The sequence below is a fragment of the Rhamphochromis sp. 'chilingali' genome, assembly GCF_963969265.1.
Source record: "Rhamphochromis sp. 'chilingali' genome assembly, chromosome: 4".
NCBI classification, from domain to species: domain Eukaryota; kingdom Metazoa; phylum Chordata; class Actinopteri; order Cichliformes; family Cichlidae; genus Rhamphochromis; species Rhamphochromis sp. 'chilingali'.
In genome coordinates this window covers 41,400,866-41,420,683 of record NC_137948.1, presented here as the reverse complement: position 1 = coordinate 41,420,683, position 19,818 = coordinate 41,400,866, and the positions used below count along the sequence as shown (strand labels likewise).

At 39.6% G+C, this 19,818-nt stretch overlaps 1 protein-coding gene across 1 annotated transcript; it reads right to left on the bottom strand.

Moving 5' to 3' along the window:
- Positions 1–1,081: 1,081 nt before the first annotated feature.
- Positions 1,082–18,826, bottom strand: LOC308395047 (protocadherin Fat 4; the record flags this gene model as incomplete). The annotated part of the gene is made up of 24 exons (XM_080879697.1): positions 1,082–1,447; positions 1,566–1,602; positions 1,686–1,763; positions 2,509–2,697; positions 2,988–3,149; positions 3,231–3,328; positions 3,553–3,744; positions 4,476–4,586; positions 6,658–6,965; positions 8,281–8,432; positions 11,624–11,796; positions 11,972–12,070; positions 13,462–13,713; positions 14,218–14,343; positions 14,526–15,473; positions 15,628–15,761; positions 16,249–16,429; positions 16,704–16,859; positions 17,062–17,190; positions 17,315–17,488; positions 17,720–17,838; positions 17,929–18,022; positions 18,567–18,680; positions 18,764–18,826. The coding sequence occupies 24 exons, from the start codon at positions 18,824–18,826 to the stop codon at positions 1,367–1,369; spliced, it is 4,170 nt and encodes a 1,389-aa protein (XP_080735823.1). The 3' UTR covers positions 1,082–1,366.
- Between the last annotated feature and the right edge of the window lie 992 nt (positions 18,827–19,818).

The window sequence follows — 19,818 nt, the reverse complement described above, 5'->3', positions numbered from 1 at the left end:
AAAAAAGGATGTTGCTCATTTTAAGTCAATGAAAATAAATTATACAGTCATGTGAACTAACATACAAAGTCTGTGCCACCACAGCACCGCAAATAAAACTAATGTGTTGACCAAATTGTACATTACACAGATCTGCTGTGTGTGGTCTTATTTTTACTGAGTTCAGTCATAATGAAGATCATCAGGTTGACTCTGCTGGTCCTGATGCCGACAGTATAGTGATGTGTCGGTCACGAACGAAACGGCTCTTAGAGCCGGTCTTTGACGTGAACGACGCGAGCCGGCTCCTTATTGCAAGCCGTGGGTTTTTTTTTTCCTTCTCTCACCCTCTCTCTCTTTCTCTCTCTCGCACTTTTTTTCTGCTTCACTCAGCACGCGAGCCTTGTGCCTTGCGCTGTGCAGAGGGGGGCGGTAGTTACACTCGCAGTAGCACAGGAACAGAGGGATGATCTGATATCGTGGTGTTCAACAGTTACAGTAACTTTGATTATTTTTACTGTATATATTCTTATACTCTGCTTTAATCAGTGTGTGCCTTACTTGGATAAAACAAAATTCTCCATGAGCCTGTGCATATTTTCATTGCTGCTTTACTTCTGAACTCTGTTTACATAATGCATAGTGTTATTTAAAACAAATTCTACTATAATTTGATTCATTTTCCTATTCAAGAATTAGAACAGACAGAGTCGGCCCTCCCTGAGTCTCTTCATAGGCTTTTCTGTATGTCAGTGTCTCTTTATCTATTTGTATGTGCTCTGTCTGGTGTGAGTGTTTAAAAGGGAGCACTAAAACCTTTGCATATCTAGAATATTCTCGTTCAGAAAGGCTAAACTTTTCATAGCCAAAGTTTTGCATTTGTGTTATGAATAACTTTCAGAAAATAATAATCATTCTTGTAGTTTATTTCTGTACATCTTGTGCATACACCGAGTGCCTCTCAACTTTTATTCACTCTCATTTTCATTCATGTTCATTCATTAAAAAATAAAATATCAAGACAAGTGGAAAAATTAAATGCATGTTCAGTTATTGTGTTTATGGCATAGGTGTCAAACTCTGGCCCGCAGCCTAATTACATTTGGCCCGCGAAGCCATACCAAATGACTATCAGAGCTGGCCTACTGGTATTATACAGCTAATATATATATTGTTTAGTATTAAGCTTTGCTTGTTCCATATTCAGTTTTCCAGCAAAACTTATTTGAGTCCATAAGAAAAGATTCATTCTTATATCTGGAGGAAGATTTTTTTTTCAATAAATATTGACTTTGTTCCAGTTTTGAATTTTGGCCCACTGTGTATTTGAGTTTGACACCCCTGGTTTATGGTGTTGATTCTTATGTCATGTAGAAACACTTTCAGCTCAGAAATGGTGGCTGCTGGTCATAGACTCAGACGACGGACTTGAAGGTCTGGAATCTGATGTGTCCCCTTTCCCTGGAACCTGTCAGGATAAACACATCAATCAATAAACTCATGTGAGCTTTTCTGTAACACAAATCACCGATCAGCAGCAGCTGAAGCAAACTGTGGTTTTTGGATTACATTTGGGTAAAATGTACCTGTTCAGAGGTGTGTGAAGGTTTTCGAGAACTATTTCTGAAATATAACAGGAAGTCAACATTTAAAAAATGCTTGACATACACAACTGTGATATAAAATTAATTTCTTAGACATCTTACATGGAACTCTCAGACTGTTCGTTCTTGGTAAGATGTTCTTTGTCTGAACTCTTCTGATGTTTCCCCTTCCTATGGAACCTGTCAGGATAAACACATAAATCAATCCCACTGTGAAGTTGCAGTAGAGGGCTTAATACATTCCAGTGATCCCAGAAGCTATGCTTTTGGGTGCAATTTCCCCCTGGGTAGGGGGGATCTTCAATATGATTTTTAAGGTGACGCAATATAGACTCAAAATTATTTGTACTATTTGCAGTTTGAACAGCTGTCGCAAAACAGTTATCAAACTCTACAAAGTACTGAAATAGTTCAGCTGATGCCAGGCAGAGAATTAAAAAAACCTCAACATAAGGTTAATTTATTCTATATATTCATACTTTTTTTTTTTTAAATCACTGTGTGTCTTTTCTCCACTCCAAACCAGTTGAGGTCTGGCCTGGTATTGCTTGCATGTTAAAAGGGCGTTTTTCTTTCGCACTGTTGACAAGTGCTTGCTCATAGGAGGTCGTGTGAATGTTGGGGTTTCTTTCTAACGTTGTAGGGTTATTACCTTACAATATAAAGCACATTAGGGCGATTGTTGTTGTGACTTGGCAATATATGAATAAAACTGATTTGAATTGAATGATATACAAATTGTTTTGGTAAACTTTACCATTTTTAAAAACAACAGTATAGAAATAATGAGTTAAATTACAAATTTGAAGCGGCAGTATTTTCTTTTTTGTCCACTTGGACAATTATTGTCTGCTTTTGAGCCGAGAAAACAATTTAACCAATTTGAAGAAAATGTGTAGCAACAGTTGAAACACTGCAATCTCACCTGATGAGAAACGCAACAGCAAGAATCAATCCCAGGGTGCTCAGCCCAAACAGGACGCCCAGAGCAATGACCAGCGCCTGATTGGAGGTGGACCCTTGAGGGTCCACCATCTCAACATCAAAATGAAGCTCCTCCCCAAACAACTGAGACAGCTCTGCATTCACAGCATTTGATTGGCTCTGCAGTTTCCTGGTGGATCAGACAGCAAGAGGTCAAAAGAAATCTGTCACATGACCTTTTTACACAGTTCACCAAGGTGATCTTTCCCTGATTATATGTAAATATAGAAGTTAATTTTTATGAGACCAGGTTTAGATTTCAAACTGGTCAAAATGGTAGGTGCCTCTGGAAAATTACTCAAAATCAACATTACTCAGACTAATGAATTTCAGGCAAGTTTGCTAAAAACCAAAGCAAAACAATACTGAGTGTCTAACAGATGGGCCTGATGTAGAACACATTAGAAGTCAGTCTCTTACTTTATGACTGCTTCAGAGGAAACAACCTCCCCTCCATCTACAGCAAAGAAACGGACCAAAGTCCTCACAGAAACTCTCAGGTTTCGGGTGCCAGTGGATCCATCGTTAGCGCTGAACACCTGAACGATGTTCACAGTCCAGCCCAGAACTTTGCCCAAAGACCTGGGAGACACAAAAATCTATTAGAAGTAACAGAAGTGGATTATAGAAAGCAATCTTTAACACCAGCTAAACCTGTCTTACGTCGATAAATCTTCAACTTTCTTCTCCACAATGTTAGCAGGCTGATTAAGTGAGATGGTCACAACGTTGGAGCTGCTTGCACTTGCCTGAACCATCACCTGGGGGCAGAAGAGAGATTAATTTAACTTGGAATTTAACTTCTTATTAACCTGTTTTATTGAACAAAATAAACAAGAAGATGAATTAAAAGGAAATACTTTGTATTTATGCATATGAAAATCAGCTATCAGTTCTTTTTTGTGTAATTATTATTAATAAAGACTTTTGCCTTTATTCGTTGGAGCAGAGTGGACAGGAAAGCGGGGGGGTCTTAAACACTCACCTCCACTACAGCGGTAGCATGAAGATCGTGGGGATCAGTGGCCTTCACCTCCATTTTAGCTGTCTGTCCAGCCAGTTCTGTTGCTGAGATCACATAGACCAGACCTGAGGATGGGTTAATGTCAAAATAAGGACTTTCTGCTGTCAAACTGTAGACCAGCTGCCCCACATCTCCAACATCAGGATCTGAAGCCTGGAGGTAGAGAGCAAAAAAAGCACTTAAAACCTTTATGAACTAATGTAGTCGATTGTAGTTGATACTAATTTGTGAGCTACTGGATTAAACCAAAAGTCTAAAACTAAGTTATCCAAACTAGCTGCACATCAGTGAGTGACAGCAGTATAATGCTGCTTAATCATTTATGCTTCAGTTTTAACAATGTAATTTATTTAAATTTGTAATAATTGTCATTCTTTTGCAAATTGTTCTTTTTATATTCTAAGCACAGTTAGCCAATAATATTGCTGTATTTTCATTTAATACACAATAAAAGCTTAATACTCGTTCCACTTAGGAGAAACAGCTTTTAGTTTTACATTTTTAAGCATAAATCTTCATCTTTGACGTATCTTTTTAACTTCACTAGATGTTTCTTGTCGCTGTGTTTACTGGCAGTGCACACGTCACACTGACTGATTTAGTGTTTTCATTGGTGATTACTCAGCCAGGACACTTGACATACTGGAAGATGTAGGAAGTGTTGCTGTGAATGCTTTTCTCTGATTCCTGGTGATGTGGTGTGTTTCATTGCTGCTCACAGACACATTAACCATGAACAGATTACTGAGTGGATTTCAGTTCAAAGTACATTGCATGATAGCAGATGCCTTTTATGTAAACATAAAATCAAAGGAGGCAAACATTCGCAGAACCATTATATTATTTCCAGACAGATGGAAACTGAAAAAGTTGGGTGTGTTTACCTTCACTTGGATGACGGGAGTTTTATAGGGGGCGATGCTGAATACAGAGGCACTATAAACCTCTGGGGGAAACTGTGGTGACTCGTTCACATCCTTCACCTGAACTCTAACCTGAGACAGAAAGAAACATTGAAGAGAATTTCTGTGCAATGCTTAAAGCATTTCAATGTCACATTCCTCTAGTTTGTAAAATGATTAGACGGCAATGAGAGTCTTTGGCTATCTTAATGCTTAGGTAACCTTGCCTAGAGCTTAAAAACAAGGCGATAAGTAAAGCATGATTTGAATGACTGTAGGTATTTGACCTTACAATTGCATTATGGACTACTTTAATATCTGTGTACATAATGCCATACCCACCGGGACTGTACTTTGTTTCTCTAACAATAAACTGTGGATCACTCATAATATCAAGGCTGCCCTTAAGCAGAAAAGGAGAATCAAGTCCACGCTCAAGTGAGGAATCAAGGAAGAAATGAAGGTTGTAAAGAGATCGCTGAGGAGAGGGGGAGGGGAAAACACCTTCAATCTCGGGCTTTAAGAAACAGAATTTTCTGTTGCTTGTTTGGATTACGGTGAGTAAACTCAGATAAGGCAGATTCATCATCTGCCGGGTCTGCTCCCAGTGCAGCAACTACTGCCACAACCATCATCATCTTGGCATTCTAGTGACTGCCCATCCCACCTTAACTCCTTTCACACTTATCCACTACATTGCCTGTGTGCTGCCCCTGACCTCCAGTACATAGCTGAGTATATCAGCATAACTGAGTATATCTTTTCCTATTGCTTTGAACACTATCATACCCACAATCATGGCAGGAGTACAAAGATGTGGACCATCACCTCACCACATGAATTCTGGACTACCTTACCAACAGGCCTCAGTACATATAGATCGAGAATTGTGTTGGTGATGGGCTCCCCGGCAGTATAGATGACCAACAAGCAGAAGTCCTGGATCCGTTTCTTTTCACTATATGCACCGGATACTTCTACAACTCGGCTAACTGCTTTTGAGTCTCTGATGACTCAGTTGTTGGCCATGTCCCCCATGGGTATAACAAGGACTTTTGCAGGCGCCAAACATCCTCCACTTTCAGAAGAAACCATCCATGGAACGGATATTGAGATCATGGACTCATAAGTACATGGTTATTAACGACTAACACAAATGCCATCTACAGAAACAGCTGGTATCTCCTACTGAGACTTGGGTGTTTTGGAGTGCAGGTATAGCTCCTATGACTCTGTGGTGGCATCAGCCATCTCTTATGGTGTAGTCTGCTGGGGCAGCAGTAGCTCTGCTGGGGACAGAAAGAAACTAAACAGTTTGATCAAGAAGGCCAGCTCTATGCTGGGATAACCTCTTGATTCAATGGAAACAGTGAGCAACAGGAGAACAGTAGCTAAGCTACCATCCTTGTTAGAGAACACCTCCCACCTCATGCAGCACTAAGAAGCTCCTTCAGTGACAGGTTGCCGTACCCAGGAGAGATTTTGGATGCCTTTTTTTTCCAGAGTCTACTATGTCTAACAGAAATGAACATGAGGATACACACATGGTCTGTACATATCTCAATGTGCAACACTGTCCACTGCACTATGAAGCATTTAGTTTTTGCTAGACTTCTCTCTCCCTCTCCCATCAACTGTATTTTGTATCATATCTGTGTATATACATATGCACAGATATACAGAACCAAACAAAAAACAAAACTCTGCAATACAGTACTACAGTATTGTTTTGGTATAGTATTATTGTAGTTAGGTTATGCTGTATGTATTTATCCCTGCTGTGTTCACTCTGCTACTGTAATAATAAATTTCCTGACTTTGAGACTAATCTCATGTTAATAACACTACAAGTAAACTCAAAGGATTACTTTACAATTAATTAATTAAAATTTAAAATACAAGGACACGTATTTGGTCATGCTTGGATTGCCAAGGAGCTCTAGTAACACTTCATGAAAACTTTATGCTAGTCTGTTGTAGACACACCAGATCACATTTGCTGTGCCATCTTGACATACCTTCTATCTAATTCTGTTCCCTTCCTCTGTTCCTCTGCAATCAGTGAATTTTATGAAGCTCCTTGAGGCGACTTATGTTGTGATTTGGCGCTATATAAATAAAATTGAATTGAATTGAAATAGCTCATTTTTGTTAAAGTCAATACCGTCGTCATTGCTGATGTAGGTGGATTCCGTGTGTCCACAACCTCCACTTCCAAGAAGTACCATTCCTGCTGTTCTTTGTCGAGCTGTGCTTTGGTGAAGATAGCTCCACTGAGGTTTATGGAGAACAGGTCTTTGTGTGTATTCAGCGAATACGTGACATTGTAAAGGTTGCTTCCTGAGGAGGCAGTGACCTTGCCTACCAAAACCCCTGCTTCCTGGTTCTCAGGCAGGCTGAAGTTATAGGAGGAGCTCAGGAAGGCCACAGTCTCAGTCAGACTGGAAATGTGTAGATTCACCACAACACGAGCTGCAGGGAAATTATAGCACAGAATGCTCATGGGTTAAACTCCCACACAGGTGAAGCTAATTTTTTAAATGCATCGAACAGGATCTTCACATGAACAATTAATTTGTTAATTTTTAGAAACTTAACGGTCCATACAAAATTTAGGATTTCTTAGTACATACTGAAATTTCTGTCGATTTTTTTGTGTAATTCGTAGCTGAGTCGAATAATTTTCCATGCTATAGAAATAAAACTGAACTGAACTGAATTGGTTAACATTGTGAAAAGATGCTTTTAAAGTCAAATCATGTTAACTTCCAATAAATCATTATTTATTAATTTATTCCTAATCCTGATCAAGCAGTGACTGGAACTGAAGACTAATAAAATATAGCATTATGTCTAAACATACGTTTTTCAAATGTGTCCAGTGTTTGAGTTATTCATAAACATTTTTACACATTTCTACATACTGCAGATGACACCTATGAGAAGATATTAACCAAGGAACCAGTTTACCCTGCCAGGGATAAGCTTATTGTGTCCCCACCCCCAGAGTGGAGGCACAATTAGCTGAGAAGGGAGCTCAAGGAAGAGCGTCTGTTTGCCCCCTTTGCTCATGGAGCCTGGCTGGGTGCAGCCTTAGAGGAGTCATGGGCCTGCCCTTCTGTAATTCCACCAATAGCACGAGGCACCATAGGGGTCAGGTGCTATGTGTGTTAGGCAGCAGTCAAGGGTGGTCCAATCCACCCTTGACAGACTACTGGGTCACCTACTTAATGGTTTTAATGGAATCTCCTACCATTACTATGCAGATAACACAGAGTTACACTTTTCTGTCAAGCCCAACAACCTCAACAGCCTTTGATACCACTGCCTTTGTAAATACAGATGTTGCTCTATAGACAATCCTACACTCAGGAATCCTGCTCATGTTGGTCACTTTATTTCACTCATACTGTAAACTTTAAAGCTGCTACATTGGTCACTTTAAACCACTTCAAGGTCACTTTAAATGTCAATTGTAAATTGTAACGTTAGACTGTTATCTCTTCATGTCAACTTCCTTTTTTTCACAGTCTGTTTTTGAAGATGAATTTTCCGCAAAAACACAACTCTAGATTGTTTATGCCTCACATTTTCCCCATGCAGGGCTGTAACATTTCAGTTTTACTTCTTTCCTTTCCTATCAATCTGTTCCCAATACAAAGCAGGAATGCATTTATTTCTAAACTTGGGAAGGTTAAAATGCATGCATACTATGATGTTATGGTTTACAGTTAAATCAAAAAATAAAGCTCAAATAACCAATGATGCCAAGAGCCGTTAGACTGACCCGTGGTGCTCAAAGGGGGCTGGCCGTGGTCTGTGGCCACAGCTGTCAGCACCAGTGCGGTATCTTCTGTTAAATCAGCAAATTTAGAGGTCAAAGTCACATTCCCAGTCTGGGTGTTTAGGTCCAAGTATGGAGAACCTTCTCCAGAGAAACTAAAACAGCAAAAATGAAAAAAATACATTTAAGGAACCTTAATAAATACTCCTGCTACAACAACATACAATAACACTAAACTATCTTGGAATATGTTTAATCCATGCATTTTAATAGATAAAAAAATTAAATACAAACAAACAAGCAAAAAAATATTCACGTACACAATGACTCTTCCGCCTATACAATACTATAGAAAAAAAATACATGCTTCCCTCAGCTGAAAACAAGAACATGCTGGATCTACTTAATTCAACTGTGGACTTTGGTTGCACACATATGTTTTGCTGTGGCTATGGATGCTGTGCCCTGCCCACCGGGAGCAGCATGACAGTTAGGGCAGGAGTGCTGGACGTGTGGGTGGCCAGGAAACATTTGCCAAGAATGTCCACTCGTGGAAGCTGCGCAGATGATGTGCACCACCAGCCTTCTGACACCCTCACCCAGCCCAGGAGAAACATACAGAAGTATGTATGCCTGTGCTGTGCTCAGTTGTTACCTCGAAGTCATCAGACACCAACTCTGGGGAAGAAGAAATGGTGGGGCCTTCACGTGAGAGCCCACTGGCTCCGGTGATTTGCTCCACAAAAGATTTCCCACAAGAGCAGTGATGACAGTCTGAGCTCAGCCTTTCAGCAAGTGATCAAAGTTGATGTAGCACTGAAATTTCTGTATTTTGTAATGAGTGACAGTTTATATTGAGTGAGTCATGAGTAGGGATGGGTATCATTTAGGTTTTATCCGATACCGGTGCCAAATCGGTACTTTTGAAACGGTGCCGGTGCTCAAACGGTGCTCAAACCGGTGCTTAAAGAATGGAGAACACAAAATTGGTCCAAAAACCTCTCATGTTCAGCTGGTTTTATGTAAAAAGATAACAATGTTAGCCTTTTCTGCAGCTATGGGGCATATATGGTATCACTCTTAGCTGGAAGCAGTGCTTAAACAATGGAAAAAATACAAACTTTGTCCAAAAACCTCTCATGTTTAGCTGTTTCCCTCTTTTTCTTTGGTCATTTTAGCCTTTTTGGCCAGGGTGAAGGGAGTATCTGCCATCAAACAAGAAGACAGCCGCATGTAGCTACGATGATGTTTGCTAGTTCACCTTACATGCATTAATGTAATAACGTGGTTAGCCTACTCAGCGTAAATTACACGCGAACAACAGAGAAGAACGGCTGCTGCTGCCATCAAATACGGTGCATTTCTCGGCTTTTAAAAAAAACGCTATGCGTCACCAGGTGTTTCATCGGATTCTTGGTGTTACTTCCTTTGACAGTATCACAGTATCAGCTTAAAGCACTTGTTGCTGCTGAGTTTGCATATTTTGCTGTGAAGTACAGCCAGACTTTTGACCGCTTCGCCTTGGGCATTTCTAATCTGTAGCTCTGCTCTAACAGAACGTACGTACCTGGCCCCGCCTACTATCCTCGGAAACGTAAAATGATTGGCTAGAAGTGTATCACAGCTCAGGAAAAAAAAAGCACCGAAATAAAGCACCGAAATGTGCGCTGCTTTTCGGTCTGGTTACTACCGTTTATGTCAGACCGATGGCACCGGACACCGGTACCCATCCCTAGTCATGAGACTCATACACAGGAAGAGCACGCCTAGTTGTTGGTGCCTAAAAGCAGGCGGGAATTTATTTTCCAGGCTATTTTCCATTTACTCCAGAGTTATGATAAAAATCTGGAGTAAATCATTGCCCAATTTTAGTAGCTGGACATCTGAGGGGATGTGCGCCAGTGTTGCGCAGGTTGTCACGGGAGAATTTGTTCCAGGCCCAGGAATGTCAGCAGTGACTTTACAACATTTACAACTCAGACAGTTTTCACTGGGAGATAAATTGCTCTTAGCCCTGCGTCAGATTTGTGACCAAATCAAGCAAGCCACACAAATCATATCACCTGAGCCTCCTGAAAGCATAAAGACAGGCTGAATCCATCTCTGGCGAACCGATTTAAGGAAAGAAAGAAGTTGGGGCCAGAAGTGCCAAATTTAGCTTCCATCCTCACTCCATTGTGACAACCATCTCACACAGGCTCAGAGAGCAGATGTTGCTGCATTGCAACAACGTTTTGGAGATGTGTTTCTCACCTGCCCGGTCTTTCCACTCACATAGAGCACCATTTTGAAACATGCCCTGGCGTGACGATGCAGTCACTGCATTGCAGTGACTGCAATGTGAATGTTGGAAAGCAGAAACTGCGAGAAATTGCGTCAAAACCCTGTTCAATAAAACGCAACAGCATTCACTTTGGTGGTACCAGGTCTTTACTACACAGACAATTAAACCTATACTTAGAGCTGGATCAGGTAACCCTGAACTCTGCCATTGCAGAGTTGCTAGAATGTTGGGAGACTTTTCTATGATGCACTGAGCATTCCTCCTCTCCTCTTTTCACTCACGATGCATTTACATGGGCGATCGTGGCTCAAGAGTTGGGAGTTCGCCTTGTAATCGGAAGGTTGCCGGTTCGAGCCCCGGCTTGGACAGTCTCGGTCGTTGTGTCCTTGGGCAAGACACTTCACCCGTTGCCTACTGGTGGTCAGAGGGCCCGGTGGCGCCAGTGTTCGGCAGCCTCGCCTCTGTCAGTGCGCCCCAGGGTGGCTGTGGCTACAATGTAGCTTGCCATCATCAGTGTGTGATTGTGTGTGTGAATGGGTGGATGACTGGATATGTAAAGCGCTTTGGGGTCCTTAGGGACTAGTAAAGCGCTATATAAATACAGGCCATTTACCATTCTACCTCATGTCATTAACTTTTAACTCCTCTCTCCCATAGTATGATTTTTTGTCCTTGTCTTCCTATGTAGCAGATGGTTGCACCTCCTTGAATGTGTTCTTTACACCATAACCAGGTGCTTGCTTATCAGGGATTGCCTGATTGTTTGAGTGTTTTTTCTCTAATATTGTAGAGTCGTTTTTGTTGAGAAGTAGAATGATATAAGGAAACCAGAATCAAACAGAAAAGTCAGAATCATAAAGATAGGAGTTCGTTTAAAAACAGCCCAAAAAAGAATAACACTCGTAGTATTTATAGTTTGTAATGTATTATCGTGTTACAAAAAAACATAATTGCAGAGTCCCTGAAATTTCCCAAAGCCTTCCAACTTTCAATTTGTTACATAAAGAAGGTGAAATGACTTTGCAGTCACATTCCAAAAGCGTCCTGTCCATCTGAACTGACCTGTAGGTGACGAGAGAATTGTTCCCGGTGTCTCTGTCAGTAGCAGACAGCGTGAGCAAAAGCTTTCCTTCCTCTGCGTCTTTCAGCAGGATGGTGCTGACGTAGTCGCTGGAACTGAAAACGGGGTTGTTGTCGTTCAGGTCAGCTAGGCTCACTCTGATCGAGGTGAAGTTCTGGTGTTCAAAGTCCAAAGTTCAATTACAATAGTAATTGTCAAGTACAACTTAAGAGTGCCTTTCTGATGTGAAAATACTCAACTGGACCAAAAGTAGACCTAATTTTGTAAAATACAAGAACTTTTTTGGAATGTTGGCTGTTTCAGGGTCTGTAAGCATTTTCTGTAGTTACCTCTCTTGGAGGGTTGCCTTTGTCTAAAGCCGTCACAGTCAGGTCATATGTTTCCCTGCTCTCCCGATCCAAAGGACCAATAGCCAGCAATGTCCCATCCTGTAACACAACACATGAAACTGCAACACACATCCAACATAATTATACTATACCTACAACATAACTACAACCAGCCCAAGAGCACTCACATAATAGTGAAACAATCATTTTGCCCCTCTTTAGGACAGATTTTTCCATCCAATCCTAAAATATGCAGCACTGCGAACAATGTCTATACTGTAACTTTTGTTGCTGCTTCCCAATACAGTGCATTGTAGAGCCCACAACTACTGTAATTGATTAATTAATTAAGGCCCTATTATACATTTCTATTGTGAGTATGACTTTCCTTATTTTCTGTCATATACACTAAAATAAAACCAAATAAAAATAAAATAAAGGAAAACTTTTTCAATCAGAGTAGGATATTGATCTGGTCAGTTAAGTAGCAAAGGGGATTGTTAATCATTTTCAGCTGCTTTGGTGTTAACAGAATTATCATCAGGTGCTTTAGAGGAGCAACAAGGAGAGAAGCCCCCAAAACATGAATGAATGGTTTTACAGGTGGGGGACACTGACCTTTTGTCCCTCAACATATTTTCTGACTGTTTTTTCACTGGGTTTACATTCAGCTTGTATCAGTAGCATGGCAGTGTGAGGTGATTCTTGGACTCTACGGAGGTTGCACAGGTATTACCACTCCTCCAGGATGGCACATCAACATGTGTCATTGACAGAAGGTTTGCTGTGTCTCATAAAGTCTCAGTAATATGGTGGAGATTCCAGGTCACAGGCACTTACTCTACATAAGTGGAAAGGGCCATAGAAGGTCTTAATCCATCAGCTGGACTAGTATCTGCTCCTTTGTGCAAAGAGGAACAGGATGAGCACTGTCAGTCCTACAAAATTACCTCCTTCAGGCCAGTGCTATGAATGTCTCTGAGCAAACAATCAGAAACAGACTTCATTAGGGTGGACTGAGGGCCCAACATTATCTAATGGGCCCTGTACTCACTGTCTGGCACTGTCTGTGGAGCCTGATCAGAATTTGCCATAGAATTGGCAGGTCCACCACTTGTACCCTGCTGAAAGCAAATTCACCCTGAGCCTAACAAGAAAGGGTATGGAGAAGCATGGATAACGCCATGCTAGCCAACGGCATACCTGTCTGTGGAGGTGTATCCATGGATATCTGATGTGTTTTAAGCGTTCCTTTATTTGTTTTTCTTTCTTTTTTTAGAAGTTTATGTCCTCTTATACTGCATACTAAATAAGGCTCATTTTGTGCCAAAGGTTCAGACTTCAGATTGCGCTAATACAAATGAACAGAATTAATATGTGTGTGGAAATATATAACATCATGTCAGGTAAAGCAGTCGCTATAATAGACAAAAAGCGGAATTCTGGCATGTTGGAAAATGTTCCCAGCTGTTTTTTCCCTTTTGCCTCACCTCTCTGAATCTAAAGACTGGGTGGGGGGAGATAAGGGAGAGGGTGACCTCTCCATTTAGCCCAAGGTCTGCGTCTGTGGGTGTGATGGTAAAAATTTCTCCTGGGCTTTCCACTGAGTAATCGCCTTCAATGATCATCAGTGGGTCAGGAATGCTTGGGAATTGTGGAGAATTGTCATTGTAATCAAGGATTGTGATATTCAGCTGAGCCGTGGAACTCAGACCATCAGTCACCTGATCCACTGCGACAACCTGAATAGAGACACAGAAAACACAGAAAGTTACTGAAACCTCCCCCACAGGATTCTACTAACTTTAGCTCTTAGACACCAAGTTACTTTTTTTAACCAAAAAACATAAAATTTAGCCTGGGCACATAGTATTTGTTCCCTTTAACTTATTATTATTGTTATTTTTGCTTTTTAACATTGCACAAATTAACTACAGTAAAGTTATATTTTTACACATAAAAAGAAAATGGAAAGAGGACTGAATAATGAAAAAATGAGAAAACTATTGCTGAACTGATTCTGTGCCTCTCGTTCTTCTATTCCCAATGTAATAATTTCAAAAATGGTTCAGTGGCTCACCATTGGGTTATAAGTATTTAAATTTTAAAAACAGAAAATATTTGATGTGTGTATACGTTAATACATGGCAATCTAAGAATGCCATGTATTAATTACGTTTTAAACAATAGTGCAAGACAATATAATATCACAATTTTCAGTATCCATACATATGTTGTATATTTACCTGTAACAAATAGCTGTCTTTTGTCTCTCTGTCCAAGGCTACATCTCTTCTCAGTGAGACGACTCCCTGCTTATTGATCTCAAAAGTGTCATTGTTGTAAAGGAAGTAGCCATTGGAGAAGCCACCCTAAAAAGGAAGGTAGTTATGTTAAATAAGACGTCTTCATAACCAAAGGTAATTATTAAGAACAAATCAGGTGCATATACTGATATATCAGTACAACTGTGGAAAAACACTTTGGTCTTTTTGCACAGTAGACCAAATAAGAACCAAAACTTATCATAGCTGGACCCGGTCATGTAACTCACCTCATCCTTGTCAGTAACTTCCAGCACCAGGATGGATGCACCACCGGGCAGGTTCTCATAGATGAGTATGTGATTGATTTCCTTACTGAACTCAGGTGGGTTATTATTCACGTCCTTTATCTTCACCACCACTGAGCCATTCCCATTTAAAGAGGGTGTTCCCCCATCAGTGGCCTGAACCTTTAGGGTATACATATTTGCCTCACTGTAGTCCAGAGGCTGGGCCAGTCGCAGGATCCCAGTGGATGACTCCAAATCAAAAACAGCAGGGTCTGATGAAGGGCTTTGCTGGAAAATGCTGTACGTAACTATTCCATTTACACTTTCATCAGGATCTAGAGCTGATAAGGTGAGCAAGCTTGCACCCACTGACTCTGTTTCTAAGATTTCAACCTGATACTCAGCCACTGAGAACTTTGGTGCGTTATCGTTGATGTCAGATACTTGTACCGTCAGAGTGGCTGTGGCTGACCTGGCTGGACGACCCTGATCTTCAGCCACCACCAGCAGGCTGTATTCTGCCTTGGTCTCCCTGTCAAGTGCGCCGGCCAAACTGACCATCCCAGACACAGGATCAATAGAAAAGCTCCCTTCTCCTCCTCTCAGTGAATATCTGATCTCCTTGTTGAAGCCACTGTCTTTGTCTGTAGCTGGAACTGCAGTAACATTGAATCCTACCTCTGCATCCTCCAGAACAGATTTGGTGACTGAGCTGGAGGCAAAAACTGGACTGTTGTCATTGATGTCAGTGACTTGGACCTCAACCACGGCGCTGTCACTGGTTGTTCCGTCAGTGATGGTAATTTCTACTGAGTAGTTTTGAGGGCCTTCGTCATGGTCAAGCTTAACCTTGGTGGTGAATTCACCACTGTTGGAGATTTCGAATTTGTCACCTTCTGTTGTAACTAAAAACTCTGGAATAGCTGGAGGTACTGCAAGGAAGTGAACCTGAAAGAAATACAGAATTGACAAAATCCTACTATGACATTTAAAGTTAACTATAGCAACAACAGTGAGTAGCTAAATGTAACTTGGCATTTGACACAGGAACATTTGGATGATAAAAACACTGGTTTGCACACAAATTCACTGGGAAACATACCTTAAGAACTGCAACTCCTGGCTCCTGCTCCTCCTCTATGGTAAAATGGTAAAGTTTTTGTAAAAACTGAGGTTTTGAATCACCAGGAGCAAAAATATTCACTTGTGCTGAGGAGGAGCGAGGTATGACGCCACCTAGAGGACAGATGAAGAAGAATATTATGCTACTTTAATGATGGCAGGCATTAAGAGGTCAGCTGGTCTACTTTAAGATTATGTAACAGTAGTTACTTCCATCTTAAAGTTACTCAGGTGACAGAACTGACTGTAAAATGCCTTGTTGAAAGCAATGAAGTTCTGTGAAAAATATGAATTAGTCATATGAGATTAAAAACCTTGGCACATGCAAGGTAACAATGTTATGATGCTAAAGTGGATTGATTGCTATGACATTACACTTAGGCATAGCAACTAAGAAAGCAGGCGGTGAAGTTGTGCACATATGCTGCAGTTGTGCTGCATACATGCCAAATAATCACAGTGTGTAAGTTATGATTTAGTGAATGTCAGAATAAGTGATTCTGAAATTGAATAACCTATTCTGGCAAGCCATGTCCGCAACCACAACAACCTCAACAATATTAACAACAACAATAATAAGAATAATAATAAAAAAATCTACCATCTTTTGCTGTTACATAGAGAGGGAACTCCAAAATCTGGTTTTCCTGCAGGGGAATGGTTTTAGCTAGTGTAATTTCTCCGGTGTTTTCATCGATTGTGAAGTATCCTTTACTGTTCCCAAAGTCAATAGAGTATTTAATCTGCCCATTTGCATCGACATCTGGATCTTCTGCCCTAACCTTGGAGTCACATAATACAAATCACAGTTTAAATGTCACGGAAATTAAAAAACAAAACACAAGATGATAACAGCAAAAACAAAAAACAATATCTTTGGATGATATGCATAAAATATGATTTAGTAATGCCATGAGAAAGTGATTATCTTTTTTAGTTGTAAAAAATATTTTTCTGAGTTGGTATGATTGAATGCAATGCAAGCAAAAGAGTAAATTGAAGTGATTAAAAAAATACACATGCAGTTATATGTCTTATTGAGAAGAACTCACTAACCTGGACCAGCAACAATCCCTCTGTTTGATTTGCAAACACTTTTCCCTCATACACGTCGCTGGTGAATTTAGGAATGTTGTCGTTTTCATCCAGAAGAGTCACAGTAACTTGTGCTGTTGCAACATTGTTGGGTTCATGTTGCTCTCTTGCTTCTACCTTTAAAATTAGTACGAAGAACAAAGTTGAGATGAAAGTTGGGACAAACTTTACTCTTTGAAAAACACAGTTTTTCTCCCACGTTTCAATTATTTTAATCTGTTTAAAACTGAATGGCTCAAAATGAGTTTTCAAGTTTTTTTTAAACATGAATTAAGACCCAGTATATACTGACAGTTGTTTTATCTTAAATCTAAATGACCTGAAATGTGATTGTTTCAGTGGTCTCTCGGTCGAGAGCTGTAGAGTTTTTCACTCTGACTGTCCCATCAGAGCTGATAGAGAAAGGAGCAGACTCTGGGATGATCCTCATGGTTCCCACAAACCCTCCCTAGGAGTGAATATGAAAATGAAGAGAGTGAATGAAAATATACATGCAGTTTTTATATATTATTAACAGCATCAACTGACAGAATATATCTCGAAATCATATGTGTATTGTAACTGTAGACTACCTGGTCGAGATCAGTGACAGGAGCTTTGAACAGAACAGCATCAACAGGCGAGTTTTCCACAAGTGTCACAGAGTAGCTGGGTTCATCAAACCCTGGAGCATTATCATTAACATCCTCTACAGTGACAGACACTACTGTCTCAGTTGTCTTCATACTGTCGTCTGTTTGGGCTGCCTGAAGAGTATTAAAGCAGAGCGATATTTAGATTTAGATAACGAATAGCAGTATTTGTTCATATGGGCCACGTTCTTAACTTTTGTGCAAATTCTATATGTAACACAAGTGAAAATTGTGTGTTTAAAAAAAAGTGTGTTAAATTTTGATGAGCCTTCAGCTAAGACTGAACCATTTTGACACAACAGACCTTTTTACTCTTAATGAATGCATAGATTAAAATGTCAGTACCTTGATGCTGATAGAGATCATGCTGCTGTTCATTTCCTCTCTATCGAAGGCAGCAATCACAGACAAAACTCCACTGGAGGGGTCAATGTTGAAGTTTCTTTGATATTTGTCTGGAGAAACTAAACAAACATAAATAATTTAGAGGTTTTCACAGGTTTAATGTCGTATTAGTAAAACAAAAAACTGAACACATTTTTTTAAGCATTTACCAGCACTGATGGTATAAGTTAAAGTCATGTTGATCCCAATATCTCCATCTTGTGCCTTTATTGTCTCTGGTTGAATGGTATGGAATAATCCAAGCTGAAGTACACAACACACACGAGAGTTACATTCTGTATTTCAAAGCTGCCGCAGTGACGTTTCCAGAGCGTTGCTTGCGTTTTACTCTATAACAGCTAGGATGGGCCCCAAATAACTAACAGATTTTGACATGTTTAATTTAAAAAGTGAAGATATGTAAATGAAATCTGATTTGTGATGTTAGTCTAGATGTTTTGAAAATTTAAGGAAAAAGAAGAAAAAAAGAAGAAGAAAATTCTGGACTTCTGGCTGGTTTTGGCTGAGTTTATCCTCTCAGAAAGCATCAGCATTTCTGAATCTTGTTCATGTTTGTTTTTTTTGTCTTTGTATAGTTTTATTTGCATTTACTACTGCACTGTGTTCATCATGTAAACATGGCTATAAAATCAAATCAAATCTGTTTGTAAAAAAAACCCCCATGTCTTGTAGACATGAAATTCAGAAGGAACATAAAACATATTGGAAAAAACAAAATTTCCAGAATTAATATTTAAAGACTGTGATTAAAACACTACGTGTACAGAATTAAAATTTTGAGACTTACTTGGTTCTCTGAAATAAAGGCCTGGTACAGACTGTGGCTGAAATAGGGATTCAAGTTATCAAAGTCCTCTACATTAATCACCACCGAGGCTGTGTCATTCAATCCTCCGTTATCCTGCAGCGAAGGATAGTAAGACTATAATCATATAGATGTTCTTGATTGAAGTAGTTCAGTTGCTCGAAATAATTTTAACTCACCTTGGCCGTTACAGTAAAGTGGTAGTTTTGGACTGCGTTGTAGTTCAAACGTCTTTTCAACATAAACGCCCCTGAGTCAGTAACTTCAAAGTCTTCTGTGGCTGGTGTCTTATGAAAAAGCAACAAAAGCCCAAAACATCATCACCATGTTGTTATTGTTACTTTTTATAATGACAGATTAAATACAGACACGTTACCGACGACCAGTATGAATTACCTTATGTGAAAGCTTAATTATTTATATAATTTTCACTAACATTTGCATTAAAAATGTTTCTTTTTTACATAGAAAAATGCACAAAAAAAGAAACACAAAAATTAGTGAAGAGCTTTATTCTCAGCTAACACTGAAGTGACAAGTAAATAGACCTGCACGTTACTTAAAAAACACATACTCTCACTAGCTTTTCAAGAAATTTTAAACGTGTTTACAATGGAATATGTCACTCTGTTGTTTTGTGAGGTGGCGTCTGCATCCACAGCTGTCACTCGAATAACCTCAGCATTCAGATTAAGTGTCTGAAAGAAGAAAAAGTTAAATCATATACAGCCAGAGAAAAACACATGTTTTGTAGTTCCATCCTATCCTTCTTAATTTTCCTCTTAAGTACAGGTGTGATTCTCACATTTATAGAAATGTATCATGCAACTGGTCTACATTCCATTTTTTAACAGATTTTAGTGGCTAACCTCAGAGACATCTTTGGAGTACAGTTTCTTTTCAAATATCGGAGCGTTGTCATTGAGATCTATGATTTTCAGTGTCCGAGTGTTATTGTACTGTAAAATAAAAAATGAAATAAAATAATTTGACATATTTCATTTGTAATGTATATTTGTAATGCATAAATATTGAAACTTTGCAACCACAGAATATCACCCACCTTAATATTACCATCACACATGACAGAATAATACAGGGTGGTAGGACTCTGTAAGACAGGAACACAGTGGATTACCTTCAAATGAGTCATTTATGTTTAAACTAAACCGAACAGCATAAAAAAAAAAAAAAGATAATGAAATCTAATAAAAACTGCAGCTGATTATAATAA